General features: G+C 41.9%; 1 protein-coding gene and 1 long non-coding RNA gene across 3 annotated transcripts in view; one reads left to right on the plus strand and one right to left on the minus strand.

Moving 5' to 3' along the window:
• LOC139028831 (uncharacterized) overlaps positions 1 to 16,311 on the minus strand; it is an 18,937-nt gene extending 2,626 nt beyond the window's left edge. The window contains exons 1-2 of the long non-coding RNA XR_011481064.1: positions 16,122 to 16,311; positions 15,770 to 15,860 (exon numbers count right to left, since the gene is read on the minus strand). This is a non-coding gene — a long non-coding RNA (uncharacterized lncRNA). The remainder of the gene's footprint in view (positions 1 to 15,769; positions 15,861 to 16,121) is intronic.
• LOC111974318 (teashirt homolog 3) overlaps positions 15,445 to 23,745 on the plus strand; it is a 35,865-nt gene continuing 27,564 nt past the window's right edge. The window contains exons 1-2 of one of the 2 annotated variants that reach the window (XM_024002039.2): positions 15,445 to 16,658; positions 17,064 to 17,420. In XM_024002039.2, coding sequence (XP_023857807.1) covers positions 17,381 to 17,420 — 40 coding nt within the window. In that variant the 5' untranslated portion in view covers positions 15,445 to 16,658; positions 17,064 to 17,380. The remainder of the gene's footprint in view (positions 16,659 to 17,063; positions 17,421 to 23,745) is intronic. The other variant, XM_024002040.2, reaches the window with a different exon arrangement.

Genomic DNA, 23,745 nt, shown 5'->3' on the forward strand with positions numbered 1-23,745 from the left:
TAGGGAATGACAACTTCAATTCACACCAACTTTTAGAGATGCCATAGTTGGATAGTTTTTATTTACAAGCAAATACTATTCTTGGATTTTTAAATCGACTTCTACACCTCTTCCCAGTCACTTTTTTTGTAGTTTTTAGTTCATTAAACATTAAAATAGTTAAACATTTAAAGAATGTGTTTTATAAACTGAATGTGTTAATCATGCACATTCTACAATATACAGGGTTAATCGGAAGTTACAACAGCTTACACGGAACCCAAACCTTCTTGCGGGTGCTATCGTCATACATTATTTTGTCCCCCACACCAAACCGATCACGACACTACAGGGAGAGGAGAAACAATTATTTAACACCTGGCCCATTTGCCCATTTTCCTACTTACAAAGCAGAGAGTCCTTAATTTTATTCATAGGACACTTCAACTGTGAGAGACGAATCTAAAACAAAATCCCAGAAAATCACATTGGTAGATTTTAAATTAATTAATTGCATTATGCATGACATAAGATTGACACCTACCAACCAGTAAGAAATTCCAGCCCACAGACCTGTATTTTTCTTTAAGAAGCCTCCTTTCGTCCACTTTTTGCCATTTAAAACCTTGGTTATTTAACCAAACCTGGTGAACTCACTATGACCTGTATAAAAGACAACCCTGTCCACACACACGCAAAATCAAACAGATTCCAACCTCCACAAGGCCAAACAGAGAAGAGCGGCCTTGTAAAAGACATCAAGAGAGTAAAATGATAGCACCTGCCACAAGGCTGGGACATGGGCTAACAGGACAATAAGGCAAGCAGCTTATAGAGCAGAACACACTTGTCTGCGCAGAATTATTAGAAAATGAAAGAATTCAAATGACGTCAATCACCCTCAGTCTGGGCTCCATGCAAATTCTTTTCTAGCCTCATGAGCGCATACAATTGATCCATGAGGGAAGAAGAGATCAGCCACAAAACTACACGGCAGAGACCTGTCAATAAACCTAAGAGCTGGGACCACCCAGTCTCAAAGAAAACCATTAGTAACACACTACGCCGTCAGTAAATCCCATGCAGCGCACGCAGGATACCCCACTGCTTAACCAGTGCATGTCACAGCCTTACTGAGTTCAATGACCATCTGGAATGATCCAAAGGAGAATGGAGAAAGGTTCATGTGGTCCTATGAGAACAAAAATATAGCTTTTAAGTCTAACTCCACTCGCCAGTGTTTGGTAGGCAAGAAGAAGTACTGAATAACCCCCAAGAAACACCATCCCAACGTGAAGCATGGACGTGGAACATCCATCTTTGGGGAGCCTTTCACTGCAAAGGGACAGACGACTGCAGCGCTCCATCCTGACGGTGTAGGGCAGCGCCGCCATGCCCAAGCCCCTACCTAATTTTTCGCCGCCCCCGATGTAGACTCTCCAGCGCCATAATTTCCTAAAACATCTGAGATTTCGTCTATCCCTCCTACTCTTCTCCTCTTCCCTCTTTCTCTCTGGTCTCTCCTCCTGTTCTCTTCCTCGTGCTCCTCTCCCTCGCACTCTCTGCCTCGATCTTACTTCTCTCACCTTCTCTCTCCTCTCTCCTTGCTCCTTCTACTCTATCTCCCACTCTCTGTTCTCTGTTCTCCCTCTATGTTCTTTCTCTCTCTTTGTGTCTCTAGCTCCTTACTTGAGACATCTCGGTGTAGTCTGAGGCAGGGTTAAGGTCTAGATAACTTGAGTTTGTGTGTGAAATGAGGAGGGCGGGGCAATTGAGGGAGACTGTATCAGCGAGACATCAGTCGTAATTAATAAAGCTGGGCCGCACTAATTAAAAAGCATGATTAATGCAACAGGGAGGATACATGGCACGGCATGGCACATCATCGTCTTCTGAGTCACAGTTCCACAGGCTCTGAGGGGGAAACACATGGAAGTGGATCTGAGATGGAGAGAAAAGTGACTCCTATGAATGAATCACAAGTGAAACCCCCACACACGCAAACACAATAGCCTGATCTGATTAAGCTATCTTCACCATTTGAACAATTGCTTGCATAAAAATGTCACAGCCCAGCTAGCACATAACGTTCTGAGAACCATATGTTTCTTAGAGCTTKGTGAGAGCGTGGTTGTCCGATGGTTATTTTTGCCTACAACCTTCACACAACTTTCTGGGAATGAKGCAGGATAGTTGCTTGGCTTTGGAACATTTAAGGAACTTGGTATTTCATTACGTTAACRGAACGTTTCCTAAAAGTTCAAAAATGGTTACATTTCATCTAAATGTTGGTAATGTTCTAGGAACGTTCTCCAACTTGTTTGACATTGGGAACATTGTCAAATAGTTCAAAGAACATTAAGAAACAAAGTTCTTCTGTGGGAATTGCAGTACTTCAGCATAACCGTTCCTACATGTTTCCTCGGTGCTTCATTTGTAAATCGGGAGGTGCAGGAACAAAAAGTGAGCGTGAGAGTTCTGAGGTAMCAGAACGCATGAGAAAAAAAWWATAATAATCACCTTTATAATAAAGCATTGCATGCATATCATCGCATTTGCGTAGTGGGAGAGAGCAGTAGAGTAGAGGCACTTAGCGAAGTTGGGAAACATTTTTAGTAGCCTAGGGCCTAGGAAAATGCAATTCCACTTTTATTTTTTACATATAACTTTCATTTAACTAGGCAAGTCAGTTAAAAACAAATTGTTATTTATAATGACGGCCTACCGGGGAACAGTGGGTTAACTGCCATCGCTCAGGGATCCGTTCCAACAACCTTATGGATACTGGCCCAACACTCTAACCACTAGGCTACCTGCCGCCSCTACATGACTGGAAACTTTGCCAGAATCTTTTTTAATACCGCACATTTTGGGTTTTTTTACCGCACAGGCTACTTTGACACTGACAAACTGAGAATCTGCTATCAATGAAAACGACCTTGTCTTGAATCCATCAGTAGCCTATGCCTAGGTGTGTGGAGACCCATATTGTAGGCTCATAGTSCTAAACATGTAGCCTACAGCACAGTCTTCTCTTTTCAGCAGGAGCCATTTGCTTTTCCGACTTGTGTTTTCCCTCATTTGTATTTGAAATATTGCGAAAGACCTGTTTTGTATGCATGCTGTTTTTTCACTGCCAGATTTGCGCCAGATGTAGGCTAAAAATAAGAAGCTATTGATCCTATGTGGCTAAATGAKAGGCCTTCTCATGAGGTACTAGGCTATTCTGAATGATTTCATTTATTTCTGAACAGACAGCAGTAATTCTATAACTTTGGCAAATGTATTTCAATTTATCAGGGATGCTGCAGTTCCTTCAGAACCCTTTGCTCGGCTATGATTCTATAAGAAAATAAATGATGAAGTGCAACGCTGGAGAGATGAGAGTTGCAGGTTCATGTCTATCAGAGCAGAGAGGGAGAGAGATCATAGAAAGTGAATTTCATTCTAGTTACGTGGGAGATACTGGCACGCTTCTCACACAGCAAAGACCACGCGTTGGTCTCAAACATAGGTTACAATGTTGGGCAAACCATAAACCCGACCCAAATTAACTCTCAGAATATTCGGCCTGGGCTGAAAATATAATTTTTCATATTGTTTTTTTGTGGGGGCTGGAGAATTAAGGAAAAGGCWAATCTAATGCACTTTGATCGCTTTTATTATAATTTTTACATTGCAAAAGGTGAAAATGATTTGTCATGCCACGAGAGGTACCGGATCCGACAAAATAGGTTCATGAAAAAAAACTGCCCAAAACGGAGAGGTGCCGGATCCTGTTCTGGAAGAATCTGGCTAAAATTAAGCACAGGGTTTTCTCATGGTTCTATTTAAAGTCATGTTCTCAAATTGTTCCAAGAACTTTAAGAATACTTTCCATAAAAACCACAAGAAAAATKTAGTAACGTTCAGAGAACGTTCTAAGAATGTTATATAAAAACATACAWTCCATTCTCAGAACGTAAAGAAGACTTTCCATAAAAACCACAAGAAAACATTAGTAACGTTCAGAGRACATTCTAAAMWSARMWWMWAAAGAAACGTCCTCTCACTGTCAACTGCGTTTATTTTCAGCAAACTAAATATTTATATGAACATAACAAGATTCAACAAATGAGACATGAACTGAACAAGTACCACATACATGTGACTAACAGAAATGGAATAATGTGTCCCTGGACAAAGGGGGGGTCAAAATCAAAAGTAAGAGTCAGTATCTGGTGTGGCCACCAGCTGCATTAAGTACCGCAGTGCATCTCCTCCTCATGGACTGCACCAGATTTGCCAGTTCTTGCTGTGATATGTTACCCCACTCTTCCACCAAGGCACCTGCAAGTTCCCAGACATTTCTGGGGGGAAAGGCCCTAGCCCTCACCCTCCGATCCAACAGATTTGCTCAATGGGATGAGAGATCCGGCTCTTCGCGGCCCATGGCCACGAACACTGATATTCGTGTCTTGCAGGACATAATCACGCACAGAACGAGCAGTTGGCTGGTGGCATTGTATGCTGGCAGGGTCGATGTCAGGATGAGCCTGCAGGAAGAGGAACCACCCATGAGGGAGAGGATGTCTTCCGCTGCTAAACGCACAGGCGTGAGAGATTCTCCTGCAATGACAACAAGCCTGATTCCGATAGATGGCTATGGACACACCGCCCCGACCATGACGAAGCCACCTCCAAATCGACAGTCCCGCCCCAGAGCTACAGGGCCTCCGTGTGTAACGCTCATTCCTGTCGCAACGATAAACGCAACATCCGACCATCACCCCTGGGAGACAAAACCACGACCTCGTCCAGTGCAAGAGCCACTTTTGCCGAGTCCTTGGTTCTGGCTTCAGCGGACGTGGGTTGGCCCATAGGCGACGTGTTGCCGATGAAGTGTCTGCGTAGGACCTTGCCTTATTCTTCTTATGGCTGCCAATCGCCGCTTAACGGCATCGATATGACAACACCAGTGAAAAGTGCAGGCGCGCCAAATTCACATCACAACAGAAATCTCATAAATTAAAAATTCCCTCAAACATACATGTATTTATTAACATTTTAAAGGTAATCTTGTTGTTAATCCCACCAAAGTGTCCGATTTCAAAATAGCGGCTATTTCACCACGAAAGCACCAACAAAAACGATTTATGTTAGGTCACCCACCAACTCACAGAAAATTCCTGCACATTTTCCAGCCAAAGAGAGGAGTCACAAAAAGCACAAATAGATATAAAATTAATCACTAACCTTTGGATGATCTTCATCAGATGACACTCATAGGGACTTACACATGTTACACAATACATATATGTCTTGTTCGATTAGTTCATATTTGTATACCCAAAAAACCATCAGTTTACCATTGGCGCCATGTTCAGAAATGGCCTCACAAATATATCCAGAGAAATTGCAGAGCCACGTCAATATAACAGAAATACTCATCATAAACTTTGATGAAAATACATGTTTTACATAGAATTAAAGATACACTTGTTCTATAATGCAACCGCTTGATGTCAGATTTCAAAAAAAGCTTTAACGGCAAAACACAATATTCAATAATCTGAAAACAGCGTTCAGCCACAAAAGCCAAAGCCATACAGTTACCCTGCCTAAAAAGGAATGTGCTGCAGTCAACAAAAACTCATAAAAACAACATTATAAAATTCTTCACTTACCTTTGCTGACTTCTTCGGACCATGCACATTCCTCAGGGCACTCCCCACTCCACAAAGAAAATCTAATAGATTTTTGTCCGGTACATGTCCGATTCACTATTAGTGTTCCAAATTAGCTATGTTTGTAGCGTGTTTGGTAAACAAATCTATCGTCAGGAAGCGCGTTCACTAAAAGCTGACGAAATGTCCAAAAGTTCCATAAACAGTCAGTAGAAACATGTCAAACGATGTATTGAATCAATCTTTAGAATGTTTTTAACATAAATGTTGAATAACGTTCCAACCGGAGAATTACATTGACTTCAGATGAGCGATGGAACAGAGCTCCCTCTCATGTGAACACGCATGGTCAAAGAATGGTCAGGTCATGGCAGACCTGACTATTTCCCCTCTCATTCGGCCCCCCTTCACAGTAGAGGCATCAGACAAGGTTCTACAGACTGTTGACATCTAGTGGAAGCCGTAGGAAGTGCAAACTCATCCATATCTCRCTGTRATTTCAATRGGATCTTKGTTGAAAATCGACCAGCCTCAGAATTTCCACTTCCTGTTTGGATTTTTTCTCAGGTTTTTGCCTGCCATATGAGTTMTGTTATACTCACAGACATAATTCAAACAGTTTTAGAAACTTCAGAGTGTTTTCTATCCAATACTAATAATAATATGCATATATTAGCAACTATGACTGAGGAGCAGGCCGTTTACTCTGKGCACCTCTGTGCAYCTTTCATCCAAGCTACTCAATACTGCCCCTGCAGCCATAAGAAGTTATAACAGGCCTACAAGCCCTCAGTCCAGCCTCTCTCAGCCTATTGCGGACAGTCTGAGCACTGATGGAGGGATTGTGCGTTCGTGGTGTAACTAGGGCAGCTGTTGTTGCCATCCTGTACCTCTCCCGCAGGTGTGATGTTCGGACATACCGATCCTGTGCAGGTGTTGTTACACGTGKTCTGCCACTGCGAGGACAATCAGCTGTCCRCCCTGTCTCCCTGTAGCTCTGTCTTAGGCATCTCACAGTACGGACATTGCAATTTATTGCCCTCGCCAGATCTGCAGTCCTCATGCCTCCTTGTAGCATGCTTAAGGCACGTTCACGCAGATGAGCTGGGAYCCTGGGCATCTTTCTTTTGGTGTTTTTTAGAGTCAGTAGAAAGGCCTCTTTAGTGCCTTAGTTTTCATAACTGTGACCTTAATTKCCTACCGTCTGTAAGCTGTTAGTGTCTTAACGACCGTTCCACAGGTGCATGTTCATTAATTGTTTATGGGTCATTGAACAAGCATGGGAAACAATGTTTAAACCCTTTACAATGAAGATCTGTGAAGTTTTGGGGATTTTTACGAATTATCTTTGAAAGACAGGGTCCTGAAAAGGGGACTTTTCTTTTTTTTGCTGAGTTTACATTGTATACTTGAAAAGGCTGAGGCTACCAATATGGAGTTTTCACCCCGTCTCGCCCCTTCCCRCCCCTACGGAAACATCTTTCTCAAAGCTAAGGATCCAGATCACGTTATGCGCATGTGTTATTTTACGCACAATACGTAGCTACTACACACACTCCACCTCCCGTTACGTTTCTCTGTTTACTCACCCTCTTCTGAACCACGATGATGTAGCCTAYGTCTCTGCCTCGTATTTCTGAACAACTAAAATAAAAAASCMTGCAGCGATTTGAACGAACATTCCCCAAAATATTTATTGAAGGTTATACGACCTTCTCTGTCTGTCGTAACGGATATTGCAGTTGCTCAAGCAGGATGCAGTCCCTACACATTGCATTGGAGCAAAAACCATCAGTGTTTTGTGTGATGATGTAGGCTAATCTTTATAGTTGCTGCCATGTCGTAGCCACTAGCCAGAGTTCTTGAAAAAAGAATGTCTCTCCCCACTTGAGTTTTGCATTGGGCAAAAACCTGTCTGCGTTTGAACTTCTCAATGATCGTGCAAGTACCACACGAGTAGGCTACCTAGCTGTTCCACCTCGATTTTGACTCCCTGTATGAGTCTTGCTTGCGTTTGATATGCTTGCCTAGATATACTGTTGCAACAGACAACAAAGTTTGTAAGAACATGTCCATCATGTATTTTGTGTAGGCTACAACATGAAGTCATGCTTGAGGCATGGAATGCGTAGTTCGAACACGTCGACCGTATCTTTAGTGTACAACATGAAGTTTCCCACTCCATGTCAATGAGGGAGCAGTGGGAGCTCTGAGCAGAAGCTACGTATGCAGCAGCTACTGTATGTAAAAAAAACACTCCCTGCAACCTGAAAATAAATGTTCCCAGAACAGACAAAATGTTCACTTCCATTCTCAGAATGTTTCAACAACGTTCAGTTTTACCGGTCAGGAAACATATGGCTTCGTTCCCACAACCAATGTGAATCAAAAAACACATGTTCCCACACCTTCCAAGGAACCAAATATGCTAGCTGGGATAGCATGCGCTCAAGCACAATGTGAAGGCTATTTTTGAATGTTCAATTAAACGTGCTGTTGTCACCGAGCTAGAAAATGTTGTTCCTTGAAAGTTTTTTAAACAATGCGCTGAGAATGTTCCAAAGCAAAGCAACTATCCTGCACCGTTCCCAGAAAGCTGTGGGAAGGTTGTATGCAGAAATAACCACAGGACAGGCACACGCTCACCAAGCTCATAGAAACATATGCTTTTCAGAACGTTGTGTGCTAGCTGGGATGCCTATTTGGCTTCACAATAGATGGACTCCAATTCAGAAAAGAACTTCAACCACAGTTTGTGTTTCTATAAATAATACTACATACCCACAAAAAGTCCAACAAATATGTTGGTGGCATAACATTACAATCTGTCCTTTTACAGTAGGAGTATGTTTAAAGGCAAACTGTCATGTATGTAAGTCAATGCCTAGCAAAGACCACACACTACAGTGAAAGCAGAGCCTGTACAGTACTTTACTGTAGGAAAACCCTCCTAATGACTTGACCATGTGTGTCTGGCTAGGCCTGTGATTCAGTTCCCTGCTGGTGACATCACTGCAGACTGATAGCGTGGGCTTTAACTAGGTGATCTCATCTCTTCTTCATTTTTTACATTTAAACAGACACTCCTATCCAGAGTGAATTACGGGAGCAATTAGGGTTAAGTGCCTTGCTCAAGGGCACAACAACAGATTTTTCACCTAGTTGGCTCGGCTCGGGGATTTCAGTTACTGGTCCAACGCTCTTAACCGCTGGGCTACCTGCCGCCCTACATCCTTAGCATGCAGCTCAAAGCCTTATTCCAGCAGTCTAACATCATCAGCATCTATATGTTGTGTCTCTATCTGAGGCATTATCAGAGAAATGGATATAGCAGCGTAGGGTTAGTGACAGGACATGATAATTCAGTGGTCAACCCCATTTAACTCTAAATATACCGAGACATGAGAAATGCGGGCACTTCCTAAATGCTGGAGAAGATCATCTGTCATTTAGCATCCTTATCTGTTCTAAGTGGGTTTACTGTAAGGTGTGCACGTCAGGGGTGGCTTGCATTAAGAAAACAAAACAAAAATGGCCAGTATTTCCTTTTTTTTATTCGTGCTTGGTTCCCTGTTTGTCTGGTTCTCATCGGGGGTAAACATTTGTTCCAGTTGTAGATCTTGCAGAGCTGGAACATGAATCACAGACGAGAAGAGGAAACCACACTGACAGCTGCAGCTCATTACCGGCACTATTACTGATATAGGGGGCTGCTGGGGGAAATTCCTCCTGCCACAGAAAGCGTTCCTGTTTACCATACACCGCCTAGGATCAGGACCTACACACACTCCCACCCAGACATACTGTACCAAAACACACGGGCACATGCACACGCTGCATACATAGAAGCATGCACAGACACACTGCATGCACGCATGCACTCACACATGCACACGCACACACACACACACAGCGCACGCGACGCACGCGACGCAACGCAGCGCAGCACGCACGCAGACGCACGCACACAACACAACACACACACACCAACACACACACACACACACACACACACACACACACACACAACACACACACACACACACACCCTCTCCTCTTTCTATTCTCTCTTATCTTCCTCTCATCCTCACCTCCCTCCCTCCCTCTCTGTCTTCCTTTCTACCTATTGCACTCCCTACTTGTCCCTCTGTCTATTTCTCACTCCATCCCTCCCTCCCTCCATCACTCTCTCTTGCTCGCTCTCTCTGTCTTTACTCACCATAAGGAAGGATTGACTCACAGCAGTACTCCATGTCACATGGCTCATCCAAAACCCACAACTCAGTAAACTGTATATAGTTTTACTTCTTATGTTTGATTTTCAAACAAGCATATTTGTTTAAACACATATTAACAAGCGGCAATATCTTCATCCTGTGAAAATGAATTAGAAGTTAGCCTACACGTTAAATTGATTAWTGGGCTGGGGTCAATTCTATTCAAATTCAGTCAAATCTGGAATAAACTTAAATTCCAATTCCAAATCTTTGTCATTGAAACATGTTAAGGAAAAATGGAAAATGTCAGTTTACTATCTGAATTGGAGTAAAAATGGACCCAAACCCAAAAAACTAACCATGAAAGTTTCAGCAACACATTACGCTGAGAAAAGGCAATGCATTATCTGCATTATCATTCAACTCAATAGATGTGCTTGAATAAAATTAGAGCATACTGCAACGTCTCTGATGGAACAATACTGACACAACAACATTGTATACTAGGCGACACTGCTCTCCACCTCGTTGGAGAGGAACCTAGGTCTATGTCCTGTATTGCAGACCGGATCAACAACTAAACTGCTGAAACAACAGCGGTGTTAGGTCTGGCTGTGACACAGGCTCACTTGATCCAATGGGTTATTAATGTATTCATTTCTCACCATTCCCCCCCAAAACATAAATCAAGCACAGCAAAACACCACCTTGTATTCTGACTCGTCCAACCCTCTTTGACCTCTGCCATTTTGTTTTTATCTCATTTTGGTTTAACTTTGTAGATCAGACTTTAATTTTGAAGCGGGTCTCTGGGACAGTGATGAATAGGGTACATCAAGGAGGGCTTAAATTACCCTCTCCCTGGTGGCTAGCGGCCGGGAGGGTTGGAGGGGGAGGCTTGGTGACCTAGTAACAGACAGAGAAAGAGGGCTGGTCAGCACTTGCCCTCTCAACCCTGCAAGCTCGCACAGCACACCCAGCTATGGAAAAGAGGGAGGACACTGGGAGACGGAATAAAATACCTGCATCCACTACCTGTAACATTCCATCTCTGTGTTTTCAGAGTCAAAGTGCAGGATATGTCTTGTTGAGATGACTTTGAGTGACTTTGGAGTTGCTTTGGATGATAACTCTGCCCTAAATTGGAGTTGCCCTCTTATGCTAACAGCTGCGAAAAACGGTGAAAAATCATTTTATTTAAATAAATTGTGACAAAAATAATTTCATATGTTATTTCATATTTGACCTCTGAACATGGAAAATGGTCGCTGGCAATCACCTTCTCTTCTTCTAAAGAAAAAAGGTAGATTCATGAACTTTGATCATGTTAACTTCCCCTGAGGAGTATGCAGCCTGGAAGGAGGAAGAGGGAGGTAAACTTAATAAATACAAATCCCTATATATATATATATTTATATTACTGATCTCAGAAATACCAATAGGCTTAAAGTCCTCTTTCCACGCATTAGAATTTCCTTTGCCAGAAGCCTCTTGTTTCCATTATAGACACCAAATACTTCCCCTCTTCTTCTAGGAGGCTATAGCCAATCCCTTCCTTGCGAATTTTATACAGTCTACTAGGAACAAGTGTGCCGTGAAGCTGAATGGATCAGGCGAGCGCACTCTCTTCGCCAATGTGATCACTATAAAATCCACGATGGTGCACACAGAGATATATAAAAACACTATTTACAAATCCCATTCTTATCTATTCATACTCCAGTTCTCTTTTATTTCCCAAATATCCCTTTTTAGAAAAGTATACACATGGCTGCAAGCCCGTCCTCGATCCCAGCACCAAGAATAGGTTTTGCAACTGTGTGATGCGCGCCTCCATGGGTCCCGCAGCGCTGCTATCATATGACCTAGCCGACCCTGGTGCGGCGCAGCTGACTTCGTCGCCACCACGGGAGTCTATTGCAAATATTCCCGGGGGAGCTATGGTCACAGTAGCGGCAATTATAAACCTTTATGCGTTAAAGATGTTATCTCAAACTGCAGGTTATAATGGCTTTATGTAAGCCTCTGGTGAGTTTGTGAAAGTGATGGTCCACCTCGCTCTGTGTGCGTCAAGCGGGTGCTCCAAATACCGCCCCAGCTAATTATTTGCCACTTGCTCGGCTGCGTAAACTTCGAGAGGTCCTACAACACAGTTGGTGCGGTGCATATAGTAAATAATCATACGGGTATCATGTTGGTAACGTTGTCCTGCCATTATAGGGAACATTGATCAAATAAGTTAGTTTGGTCGATGGACATATCATAGGCCTACTGATATTCCCAATATCCAATGTGGGCTAGATATATTTACCAAATGTTGTGCAACGAATGGAATTAAAAATKAATTAACAATATGCTATTTGATCAATGTAGTTGCATTGCTTGCTCTTTGGGATTTTAGGCTRGGTTCTGTAAAAGCACTTTGTGACATCTGCTGATGTAAAAAGGGCTTAATAATTACATGAACATGTTGCTTGATTGATTGATAGATAGATTATTTWAAAAATTACACAAACAAATGAAAATGTATATAATTTCAGTGTTTTTGAAACAAAAATAGTCAACGGGCTTACATTATAATGGTAAAGCCCAGGTATGTGTGGAAAAAAAAGTGATGCGCACAATGGATACACACACCGTGCCACCCCAAAAATAATTATACAAGCAGTAGAAACAGCACAGTAAATTAGACGGAATCAGAAGTAACTTTTGATGAATTATTTTGGGGGGGCCAGCCTATTCTATAGCACCACCGAAGTCTTCAACCATCAAATATAAATCGAGTTGACTAAAACGAAAAAACAAGTTTGATCGGTATGGAATAAAATAGCACCACGTTTAGTCAACACAATAATAGTCAAAAAATTACAAAAGTAACAGATTTTACCAAAGAAAAATGACTAGGCCAAATGATTTATAGTCATGAACAAAACTTGGCATTAGAGGCAACATGAGATAGGCTACACTTCCCTAAATCATATGAAAAGTCCAGGTGGGGTTCTGATTCTTCTCTAACACTGATTTGATCATCATGCAATCTTTGATAAGTCTCTGTCTTATTCTCCCTAAAGGAAAAGGGAGGTCTAACGATAGTTAGATATATCCAAAACAGGTGTTGGAGTAACGGGGGCGTTATGGGGGAAGTTGCTCCAAGCTCTGAGTAACAAAATGGAGTTGAAAGTTAACAAATGAATATCACAAATATATATCAAGAAAAGCATCTCACTTTTAACTTAGCATATGTGCAAATGGAAATTGACAAAATGTATTAAACACATTGGAAATGAAACAGACATTTTTTCCCCTTGTTTTTGTCTATAAAGTATGTTACAAGGATTAAACACATTGGAAATGAAACAGACATTTTTTCCCCTTGTTTTTGTCTATAAAGTATGTTACAAGGTAAGGTCTGCAAAAAACTTGCTGTCTGTGCCATGCGTGGGCGTTATAAAACCAATAATTCTAGCTGTCCGATTTTTTTCTTCTGTAGCCTATTATGAACAAGAATGTGCGAGCATAAAGCCAGCATCGTTTGAATCCTACATTGTCTAAAAGTTATCATAAGTTGACTTAATGAACAGACCCATTATTGTTGTGCAYGTGCACGCAAATACACTTCACCTTGATAATTGCACAGTAGAAAACAGTATCTGAACGGAAATATAAATACATTTGCCTCTGCAGAAACCATGGTCACGCGAATCATTGTCACAGTTACAAACAGAGGTGCAGATGGAGTTACATGTCAACGTGCAAAAAAGGGCAAGACGCTAAATATGTGCCCTCTCTCTCTCCCTCTTTCCATTTCTGTCTTCTGTCCCACACACACAAACACGCACACGCACGCACACACACACACACACACACACACACACACACACACACACACACACACACACTCACAGAGAGAGACACACACATGTAGCAAAGGGTAATTTACTGTAAGATACTTGTCGAGAGAATGACTGCACTTATTGCAATATTAAGGATAAGGAGTAGGCCTTGGCTAGAAAAAATAAACAAAAGTCCCACAGAAGCCTACCAAGCAAAGCTCGCAGCCTTAGTTTTCAAATAAAGGGTAATTCCAAAATATATTTTCATGTATTTTAATAATAATAATAAATATTAAATACTGTTAACAAACTCCTAACAACAGAACAAACATCAGTAAGAACAATCATTTTTTTGGGCATGCTTCTTCTATACTTCTGGTTTACTGAATGTTATATATAAAGTTAAGTTTAAATAATCATAAACGTCATTATAATTCCAACTTTTTAAGGAATCCATATCTGAAGAAAAGAGCTGTAGTTAGCCTCGGCACATCCCTGCAAATCTAAATATAGGCTTAAATGTGCTACACTGCTAAACACGGAAACTAACTCTAACTGTATGACTCACGAGCTTCAACTTTTGTTTTAGCGGGGAAATTATTGCGGTCTTTTTTAATTCAATAGACCTATCCAAAGGTGTAATGGCATGCACGTTTGGCCTAACCTGTAAACATAATGGACTGAATCATATATCTGCAAACAGAATGAGGGATATGACGACTTTCTATTTGGCATTGTATACAACGAATGAGGCAGAAACATGTTCAAGATAACTCATATTATTCAAAACAATAGCGTTTTGTGACGTTAATCTTGAAGTTGAAATGCTGTACTGGTCACTCACTCGTAGCCACACACACACACACACACCCACATGGGCATAATTGACATCTTTACATTTTACTTCACGATCCCTAAAAAAACATTTAAATTCGTCTCATGTATTGTAGCCTTTGTTTATGCCATTGGCACACTCTTTTCAATAGAGCGAGCGAATGATTAAGAGTAGATTAGAAATGTAGCCTAATACTGAACTGAAAGTAAAGTAACGCCAAGAGAACGGTCAAGTTATCGAATTGCTATGCACTATGTACTACTGTAAAATTGTATGCAAAAAAAGAAGAAGAAAAAGCTCACATTCTTCAACATTGTCTTGGAAACATGTTGCATCATTCTCAGTAGTATATTTCATAATAGGCCTATTGAATACTGTACAGATGTACAGACAATCCTTTCCGGTTGTCTTCCGCAACTCATGTTGTCCTCAGCACCATTATATGATATATCAGTCAGCCTATCTCAAGTAAAGCGTTCTATTGCGCTTTGCCTTTTGGTGCGTTCCCAAAAAGCACCACTTTTACGCGTCTTTACGCACAAACCAAATACAACTTTGGATACGATGTTTTTAGTCCGTCTGAGACAAAATGTGTATATGGTTTCCATAGTTTGCATTAAAAAAACATAGTGATTCTTTGAGGTAGCAGTGGCTTTCCACAGTTGACAGTAGGCTTCAGACGACTAGAGGCAGAGAGGCGCACAGCTTTACATAGCCCACTGTCTCAATGCAATGCTAGTGAAAAGCTACCGATTGCATCACATCTGCATTGATTCCCTTTTGATTTCTTGTATTAGGAAATGAGAATGTCGACCATTAGACCACTGAAAACCTCCAGCTTGTTGACCAAAGCGAATGTGTCAGAAATGAAGAGGCGCTATGCGGAGGCTGTTGTGTCTACTGAGAGGGGTATGGTCGGTGCGAGTGTGCAGAGCGTGTGACACTGATGGATGCGCCAATGGTTAGACGGACAGATGCTTGGGCGGATCTAACGGCATGCAGTGGTGTAGTGGCATACGCAGCGAGATTAGGCTAAAACATCCGGAATCAGTGAAAGACTGCTCTTTCTCATCCCCCAACAAGCCTGGCGAACGGAGAGGAGATCTTGTTCCTGTCGAGCGACTCCCCTGCCGGTCAGATGTTTCTGACTATTGACTAGCATGAGACTGGGAAACCACGACACGGCAAAGACACGGACACACACATCTGGCAGAAGAAAAAAATCCTTTGACAACTTACCGCGTTCTGGTTTTCGAGAAAATCATTTGCGTCCACAGTCATAACCTTTGCAGCAGACAGCGGACCAATTGTATTCTATCTTGAAGATGATCTGAAAAAGATGGGACAATTTATCCACTTTCACCCTAAATAATACAGAAAATGATCTGTAAAGTTTTTTCTTTACTGTGAGGGAAACATTTGAAAKAAAAAGCTGATAGTGCCTGTGATGGTGCCAAATCTGAAGGATGGGGATGTGTGCATCGTTTTGATCTTACCGTTACCGTTAAAAAAAAACTAGCCTATTATTCTTTCCATTCTGTATCAACAAAAACAAGGAGAGCGCATGATTCGGATTTTGTGCCTGACTCACTTGAGCAGAAGAAGGCATCTTGCAGTAAGGAAGACTCGTCTGATTCGCTGTTGCTGTTTTAAATAGCTACTATCAGCCACACAAAGAAGAGGAAAAAGTGCTATTAGCAGCCAAGAAAGTGTTTGGCAATAGCTGCTGATCCATGCTCTCAGAGCAGCTGAGGCACAGCACGAGTCCATCCCCTCCTTCTGATGTACATTATTACAACAAGGGATACCCAATCAAGCACGTATCTCATCGATTCGAACTGCTCTCAGTGGATTTTGAACGCGCTTGGACAAAATAACGGAGCGAGCCAGCGTGTGGGCGACAAGTCCGTCCATCTCTTCTTTCAACCTTTGTCTTTACCGCTCTATCTTAAAACAATATATATATACATATATATATATTTGTTGATGTTTTAAGGGGACTTGGAAACACTGGGATTTTCATACGATGGCTACAGCGACGCTGAGATGCTGCCTTGCTGGTTTTTAAATTGCGTGTGATTACCAGAATCAAAATCCTCATGGATAACGCAGTTAATCAACCGATTGAGTAAGTATGCCATTAACATCTAGTCAACATTAAGATAGTCCAATAGCCAAGGGAAGAATACAATGTTTTGTTTCCATGTGTAGCCAAAGAGTGGAACGGTGCTCTCCTCCTTACAGTTATGCTATTGTATCCGCATTTGGTCTCCGGCATGCATGGATGACTTTTGAAAATGCTCATGAATGATTTCTATCAAATAGCAAAGCTTACTTTTTATTCTGTATAGAACTGTGTAGATCGTATCAGACACCGTTATGGGGCTGTGGTGAGGGACAGCAGACATGTGATGCTTATATGACAAGAGCTAGCTAGCCATTGGAGGTGCAAGGCACAATAAATGTGACAGCGCTTGATGTTTGCCCCTGTTTGCAGACTTTGAGTGACGCGTTCATTTCGTTTTCCTTTAAGCTTGCCTGTTGCAGCCTCCAACACGGAGTGAGAATCACATTGAGGCTGAAGAATTTTTTTTCCCACCACTGTACTCCCGGTCTCCACACACTGTGATATCCAAGTCGAACAGGAAAAAGAAAAAAACGCTTGTTCTTCTTCATCTTCAGATCTACCCTTTCTTCAATGTCTGCATTTTTGTTTGAAAACTGCCGATCTATGTCAGCCTTCTGAAAGCGCCCCGGGTACCGTGTAAGGAAGCGCCTCTATCAAAGAAGAGCGGACCAGCTAGGGATCTCTGGGGCTAGAGAAGAACTCTTCAGAACCCCGAAATAAGAATGCCGCGGAGGAAACAGCAAGCGCCCCGGCGTGCAGCAGGTACGACTCTATGATATGCATGTTATCACCTCTGTTTTTACTACGACTGCTGCGGTATTTCCATTGCCTTCACTGGTCCTACCATGTATAGTACTGAATCATGTGCGTGTAGCTACATTGTAGCGTAGGCTACAGTGGGAGGAAATGGCAAATACCCATTCACTCAAAGAGGGATGRTTAGGCTACTAGCTATTMGTTTTTTTTGTACTTTCCCTTTGAAGGGGATGTGCTTTTTTTTACAACCACGTAGACCACGTTTGATACTAAGCCACGTACTATTTTAATAGTCAATTGCATTATCAGCATACTTACATAGCCCATTACATAGCCTAGTTATTGGCAACATTGTTTAAATGTTCTCAGTATATAATTTTTTCCAACTTCTGGGGCAACAATGATTCCATTCGATAAACGATCTGCTAACAACAGTTCTCGGAAGACATAAAAGGTTTCCCAGGCCGTAGCTCTATCCGACTAGTCAAAGACAACTTCAGCTTTGATAGGTCTCTCCCTTTTACCCTATTTTAGCCTACTCTCCCTTCCTCCCTCCGTAGGGTGCAGATATTGACTCCTTGAATTAGAGATCTATAAAGAAGCGCAAGGAAAAGGGGGCTCGTGTCAGCTGACTGTCATGATTTCCTTTGATGCTGGTTTGGGGCTTTGTGCATGCTAAAACATTTGATCACAAAATGTCAACTTTCGCCTAGTTTCCCTTGGCTGATTTCTCCTTTCTGGGAAATACTTAAAGATTATTTCGCAGCCGACTCTAGGGGAGACGTGGACTGGAAGAGGCTTTAATGGACAATTGCCATCTTTGATTTGACGGCTGATTGATTGCCCGTCATTTGGCTTGTCTTTGATCTATTCTTTCCGGATAAACACAAATAAATCACTCCCCATAGCAACGCCGGTTCACGTGACGTCATGTCTGGTATGACAACTAGCCATTTAAAGCATCTTTAATTGCTTCTTTTGTACTTTTCACGTCGTCAGAGCCAAAGGCCACATTTCATTTTATTTTCTCTCTCTTAAACATAGAGAATAAACCAAACTGACTGTTCAACATAGGCTTTAATCAAATCTTACTTAGGTCATGGAACACATATATTCTACTCTATATAAATAATTAGGGTATGCTACAACATGGTAGTTACTTAGCTACCATTCTGTTGTAAAACATTTTTTTATTTGAATCAGACTTCTGTTCTCATACTGTTGCTATATGACTGGAACTTCTGTATTTTATGTCCGCTGTTGAAAGTATTGTTTGAAGTACCAGTGTGTTGAAGTATACAGGCTACCTGTTTTAAGATTCAATAAGTATTATTCTTATTTGTGAGACATGTGCTTCATTACCATCACAATATAGGCTGCATTTACCTATATGCTTTAAAGTGTAGTTCAGTTTTCTGCAACATAGCCTACATGTAAATTAATCTCTACTAATGTAACTTTTAACCTATAACAAAACTATAACAAGCACCAAAGTCAAATCCCCTTCAAATATACTATCAAAATTCAATATTATGCAATTATTATAGTAATCCAAACACTCGCTCACTTTACTACACACACACACACACACGCAAACACACACACACACGCACACTCACATACACACACAAACAATTTTATCTTGCACGCACACACAGTGTTTCTATGAAAAATTTAACTATTAGGCCTAATCGGGAGACGGAAGAATGGTTTGCTCCATCAGAATGACCCGTCAAAGCGACTTTGTTTCATATTTGATTTAATTGTCTCCCTTTTGACAGCCACATTCATCAATGGCTCTAATGGTCAATCAGAAGTTGGCAGAGTGACTGCTCTCATTTTGTTTCTCCATACGTTGGGCCTGGGCTTTACTTTATCAAAACACTTTTGCCTAATGGACACGCTGGGGGTGGGGGTCGAGGGGAGGCTGGGAGATGACTGAAAGCCTTCTTATCCCAGACGAGAAAGTGAGAGAGAAAAATAAGGCATTTATTCTTTTGACGAGCGGACGAGGACAGACACAAGAGCAGTGAGGGATGTTATTATTTTTTTGGACGAGGCAACTTCCTGTAATTTTTTACAGGGTCTGTATACCCCCTCCCACCCTTCGCCCCTCCTTCTTTCCCAGCAGCCCTCACAGCTGCAAGTTATAAGGTTGACGACTGCTCCGTGGCACACAAAGAGTGGTGACAAATTGATTGCGCTATAGTGATGGAAAGAGCAAAAGATGGCAGATGATGGGCCTTGATTAGGAACTTTGGGAAATCCAGTCCCCAGCAACCTTGAGCGTTTCATGAGAAAATCTCTCTCTCCCTCTCTCCTTCTCTTTGCTTCCCTCTCTCTTTCTCTCCTCTTGCTCTTTTCTCTTTTTCAGCCCACCAGTCTGGAAGGGCTGCTCAGCCGTATAAAAAGAAAGTTGTTTTGCCAGCTTCATTAGTGTTCACCTAATTAGCTGTAAAGCTGATGGATTCCTGACAGCCCTAATGATTGGAGATGACAAGCTCCGCACACTGTCATCCAGCCCAATTAGGTTTGCAGCTAGTTTTATGTAATCAGGTTGATATGACACAGTCCTCCATGCCTTTAGTYGTGCACTAACTCAATTTTCTGCTGCAGGTGACAAATGGGCTAGGGTACCTGGGTAATCACGTTGGCTGGAATTAGGCTGCTTTTTAATGGTCAGGAGCCCTGTAACAACACCAAAAACTAGCCTCTCGAAAATTCTGTCAGAGAAAGAGGGGCCTATAGCAGCAACACACACGCACACAAACACACGCACACGCACACACACCACTCTCTCTGTCTAGCCACAATACCTTTCCCACAATACCTTCCTCCGTTTAGGAGTGGACAATGCTGTGAACACCGTTTTTTTTATTTTTTTTGTCTGCTTCCAAGCCTTGCAAGACCAAACATATGGTTGTTTTGGGGAGGAAAGAGGGAACGTCAAACGTAGGACTTTTTTTTCTCCTTCACTAGTTGTGTTATGCCATGTTACTCTTACTGAGTAGTACTGTAGTGCCTCTTGCCCGAAACACTCGGAAAACATTGCACTGGTGTTGTAGCTGTTTTGCTACACTGTCATAGAGAATAGTATTGCTTTAGGGCCAGGCCGCTGTCTGTGAGATATATATTTGAAGAAGCCTTGTGAAATTAGTCGACGTTGTTATTGTTGACGTTGCTCATCATCACTTAGATCACGACGTAGTCAAAGGTATAGATGCTTTTCCACATKAGTTGATTTTCCAAATGCCTATTATCAGCATTGTGTTCAAAGGGTCTAAACATGATTTATACAAAATATTAAGATCATGACAGATCTAGTTCTGCTTGATGGGAGATAGATTGCGTTGAGGAAAAGCAGCTGATTTCTGTGATTTTTGTGCTTGTTTGATTGATTGTGGATGAGCGAGAGAGATTAATCATGCTTGATGTGTGTTAACGTTGCACTCATGCTGGATACACATCGACATACAGTGGCCCGTAGACACATAGGTTACTACACACACACACACACACACACACACACACACACACACACACACACACACAGCTTGCATGTTCTTGTAATAATTCTTTGTCTCTGCTCCTTGCTAAAAAAAACAGAGGGTTTGTGTAATAGTGTAATGTTACTGTATTCACTCTGTCGCTGGTGTAGTTGGTTGATTCGCTGTAGTTCAAGGGTCGGTCGCAGCGGCTTGTTGGTGCCTTGCTCGTACAAAGCTTTACCCCTTCACAGTCTCAGCGAATGAAATTTAATGAAACATGCCATCTTAATTAGGCTAATTATCCTAGTTTAAAAGCTGGTCATGATAATTCTATTAATTATTAAGACGGAAAGAAAATGATTTCATAAACATCACCTTCCACAGTCCACCCCCACCCTCTGTTAATGAGAAATATAATTATAAAGAATTAAATTTAAATTATATTTAAAATCAAGTGGATTTATTAATGAATAGGTGTACTACATCCATTGGATGGTGTTGAGTTTGACGATTGCAAAGTTCATGAACTTAGTTATCACAGTGAGATGTTATTTTTGAATATGAATATTATGATTTAGTTAGAAACACTGAGGCTAAATCCGATATGATTTACTTGTATTTATTCATGTTTTTTATATGGTTGGGACACGTGCTCCCTCATATTTGTCCTGTAAAAAAATATTTATATATTTTATTTAAAAAATACATTTTTAGTTTTTTCTCTGTAATACTACTAGCCACTTATACATTTTATGAAGCTGGCTTTAGCTAACCCAGATAGGTTCCCAATCTCCCAACCTCATAACTAGCTACCAAGAAGCCATTTCAGGCTATCAATCAAGTTAGTGTAGCTAACTTGTCTAACTATCTTAGCCGGAACGCCTGCTGGAAAAGATTGTAGACTTTAGAAAAGCAAGCAATAACTAAACGTACTGAATAGGACTCACTTTCCTTCCAATCTTTTACCCAGATTTTAGCACAGACGCAGACATTTCTTTAAAAAAATAACCACCAGACAGGAGTATACAGAAGGCGTGTGCTTAGATATGCAAAAAAATACACATATTTAATATTTTTTTTACATAGAATTAAGCATAATGATTACGGCTCTGGAGTGCAGGAAAAGGCTGTTTCAGGTGTTTGAAAAATGCAAAATTCTCCAATTTACATATGCACCAACTCAGTGTCCTTGTGGTTAGAGTGTCCGCCCTGACATTGGAAGGTTGTGAGTTCGTTCCCCGGCCAAGTCATACCAAAGACTGTAAAAATGGGACCTGATGTGTTTCTGCTTTGGCACTCAGCATTAAGGAGATTCAAGCTGCCTCACGCTACAGGAGATAGGCTACTACTTACGGGCGAGGGGACTAGCCCCCACTCTAGACCATCCCCTCGCGTGCTTTGTGCAACCTCTGATTTTTGGGGTGCATGACGGACCTGGTGAGTGGCAACATGGCTGCTGTGTATGTCTGAAGCTGTATGCAAAAAAATKAAACATAGCGCCCGTCGAACAGCGTAGCATAATCGAAAATACAGTGAAGTAGAAAGAGCATATGGATAGATCACGCAACCAAATGTGGAGAATCAAYGAGTGGGAGTCGAAAGAGGTCTAGGCCTATCTGTCTGTCCACATGAGTCTTTGTCTGTGTGTCCCGGCCTCATGATCAGTAGTCCCCTGAAGCCCAGTCCCTGGTGCCCCCTCCGGAGTGAGGTGTCTACTCTTGGGCCTTCTTCTCAGGATTATGGGCCTTTCCTCAGCCTTGCCTTGCCTTGCATTGCTCTCCCTAAAGTGAGGCTCTCCCAGGCAGCCAACTGACACTATGATTAGTTATGGCCGTCCTCTGCCTTTTTCACAGCCGCAAGTGAGCGACAATGAACAGGGTTAAGAGCGGAGAGGGCGGAGAGAGAAATAAAGGGAGAAGGGGTGAGGGAAAAAGCTGAATAACGTAGGCACAGAGAAAGAGGGAGAAAGAAAGCGAGAGGGAGGGAGGGAAAGTTCCCTGCTCGAGGATGTACGGTTGATGGTTGATAAACAGATTTTTTTCTCCCAGAATCTTCCGTCATGGCTCCCATTAGCTTGACAGCTGTCAATTAGAGCTCCCTTGGTCTCGCGGGCTGCAGTTTATTGCAGGCGGTTGATGCTGTCATTTTGCCCACAGTTTCGCCTTGAGCGTTATCACGAGCGCCGAAACAGTCAATAGCTGATGCATCAGCAGTTATTTCTTAAATTGGCTCACAAGGCTGCATCTTTCCCTCATTTTTGTTCATATCCCCTCTCCTCCCTGCTCCTCTCGCCAAAGATTGTTTTGTGAGGAGAGAGCGATGAATTGCGACTGCAGCAGGGTTAGTGAGAGAGCAGGGAGGGCGATGCAACACATACAGTTGTTGTACACAAAGGTACGCACATAGAACACACACAAGACAGTTCCATTTACACACAAGCTATCAAGACCTAAAAATGGTGTTTGACTGTGTCTGGCTCTTTATCCAAACAATACTACTCACAAAATAGACACATAGCAGTATTTATTTATGTACCTTTTAGCTCTACCTTTGATCTTTTATTCCCTGCTGAAATGAACACCTCGGCAAATTGTGCACCAGTGCAAGCGATTAGGCAACCTTGTACGATTAGAAGACTGGACAGATATCAACGTCTACCTAACCATACAATGCAACAGTTTGTCGAATGGCGAACTGGGTGCTTTCTGAATTAATGAGAATATCCAACCACTGGTTAAAGGAAGTTTGGTCAGGAGATTAGTGGCTACTTAGCTCCTCCTCCTTCTCTCTCTCTCTCTCTCTCTCTCTCTCTCTCTCTCTCTCTCTCTCTCTCTCTCTCTCTC

Source organism: Salvelinus sp. IW2-2015, linkage group LG15 (assembly GCF_002910315.2).
Source record: "Salvelinus sp. IW2-2015 linkage group LG15, ASM291031v2, whole genome shotgun sequence".
Taxonomy (NCBI): Eukaryota; Metazoa; Chordata; class Actinopteri; order Salmoniformes; family Salmonidae; genus Salvelinus; species Salvelinus sp. IW2-2015.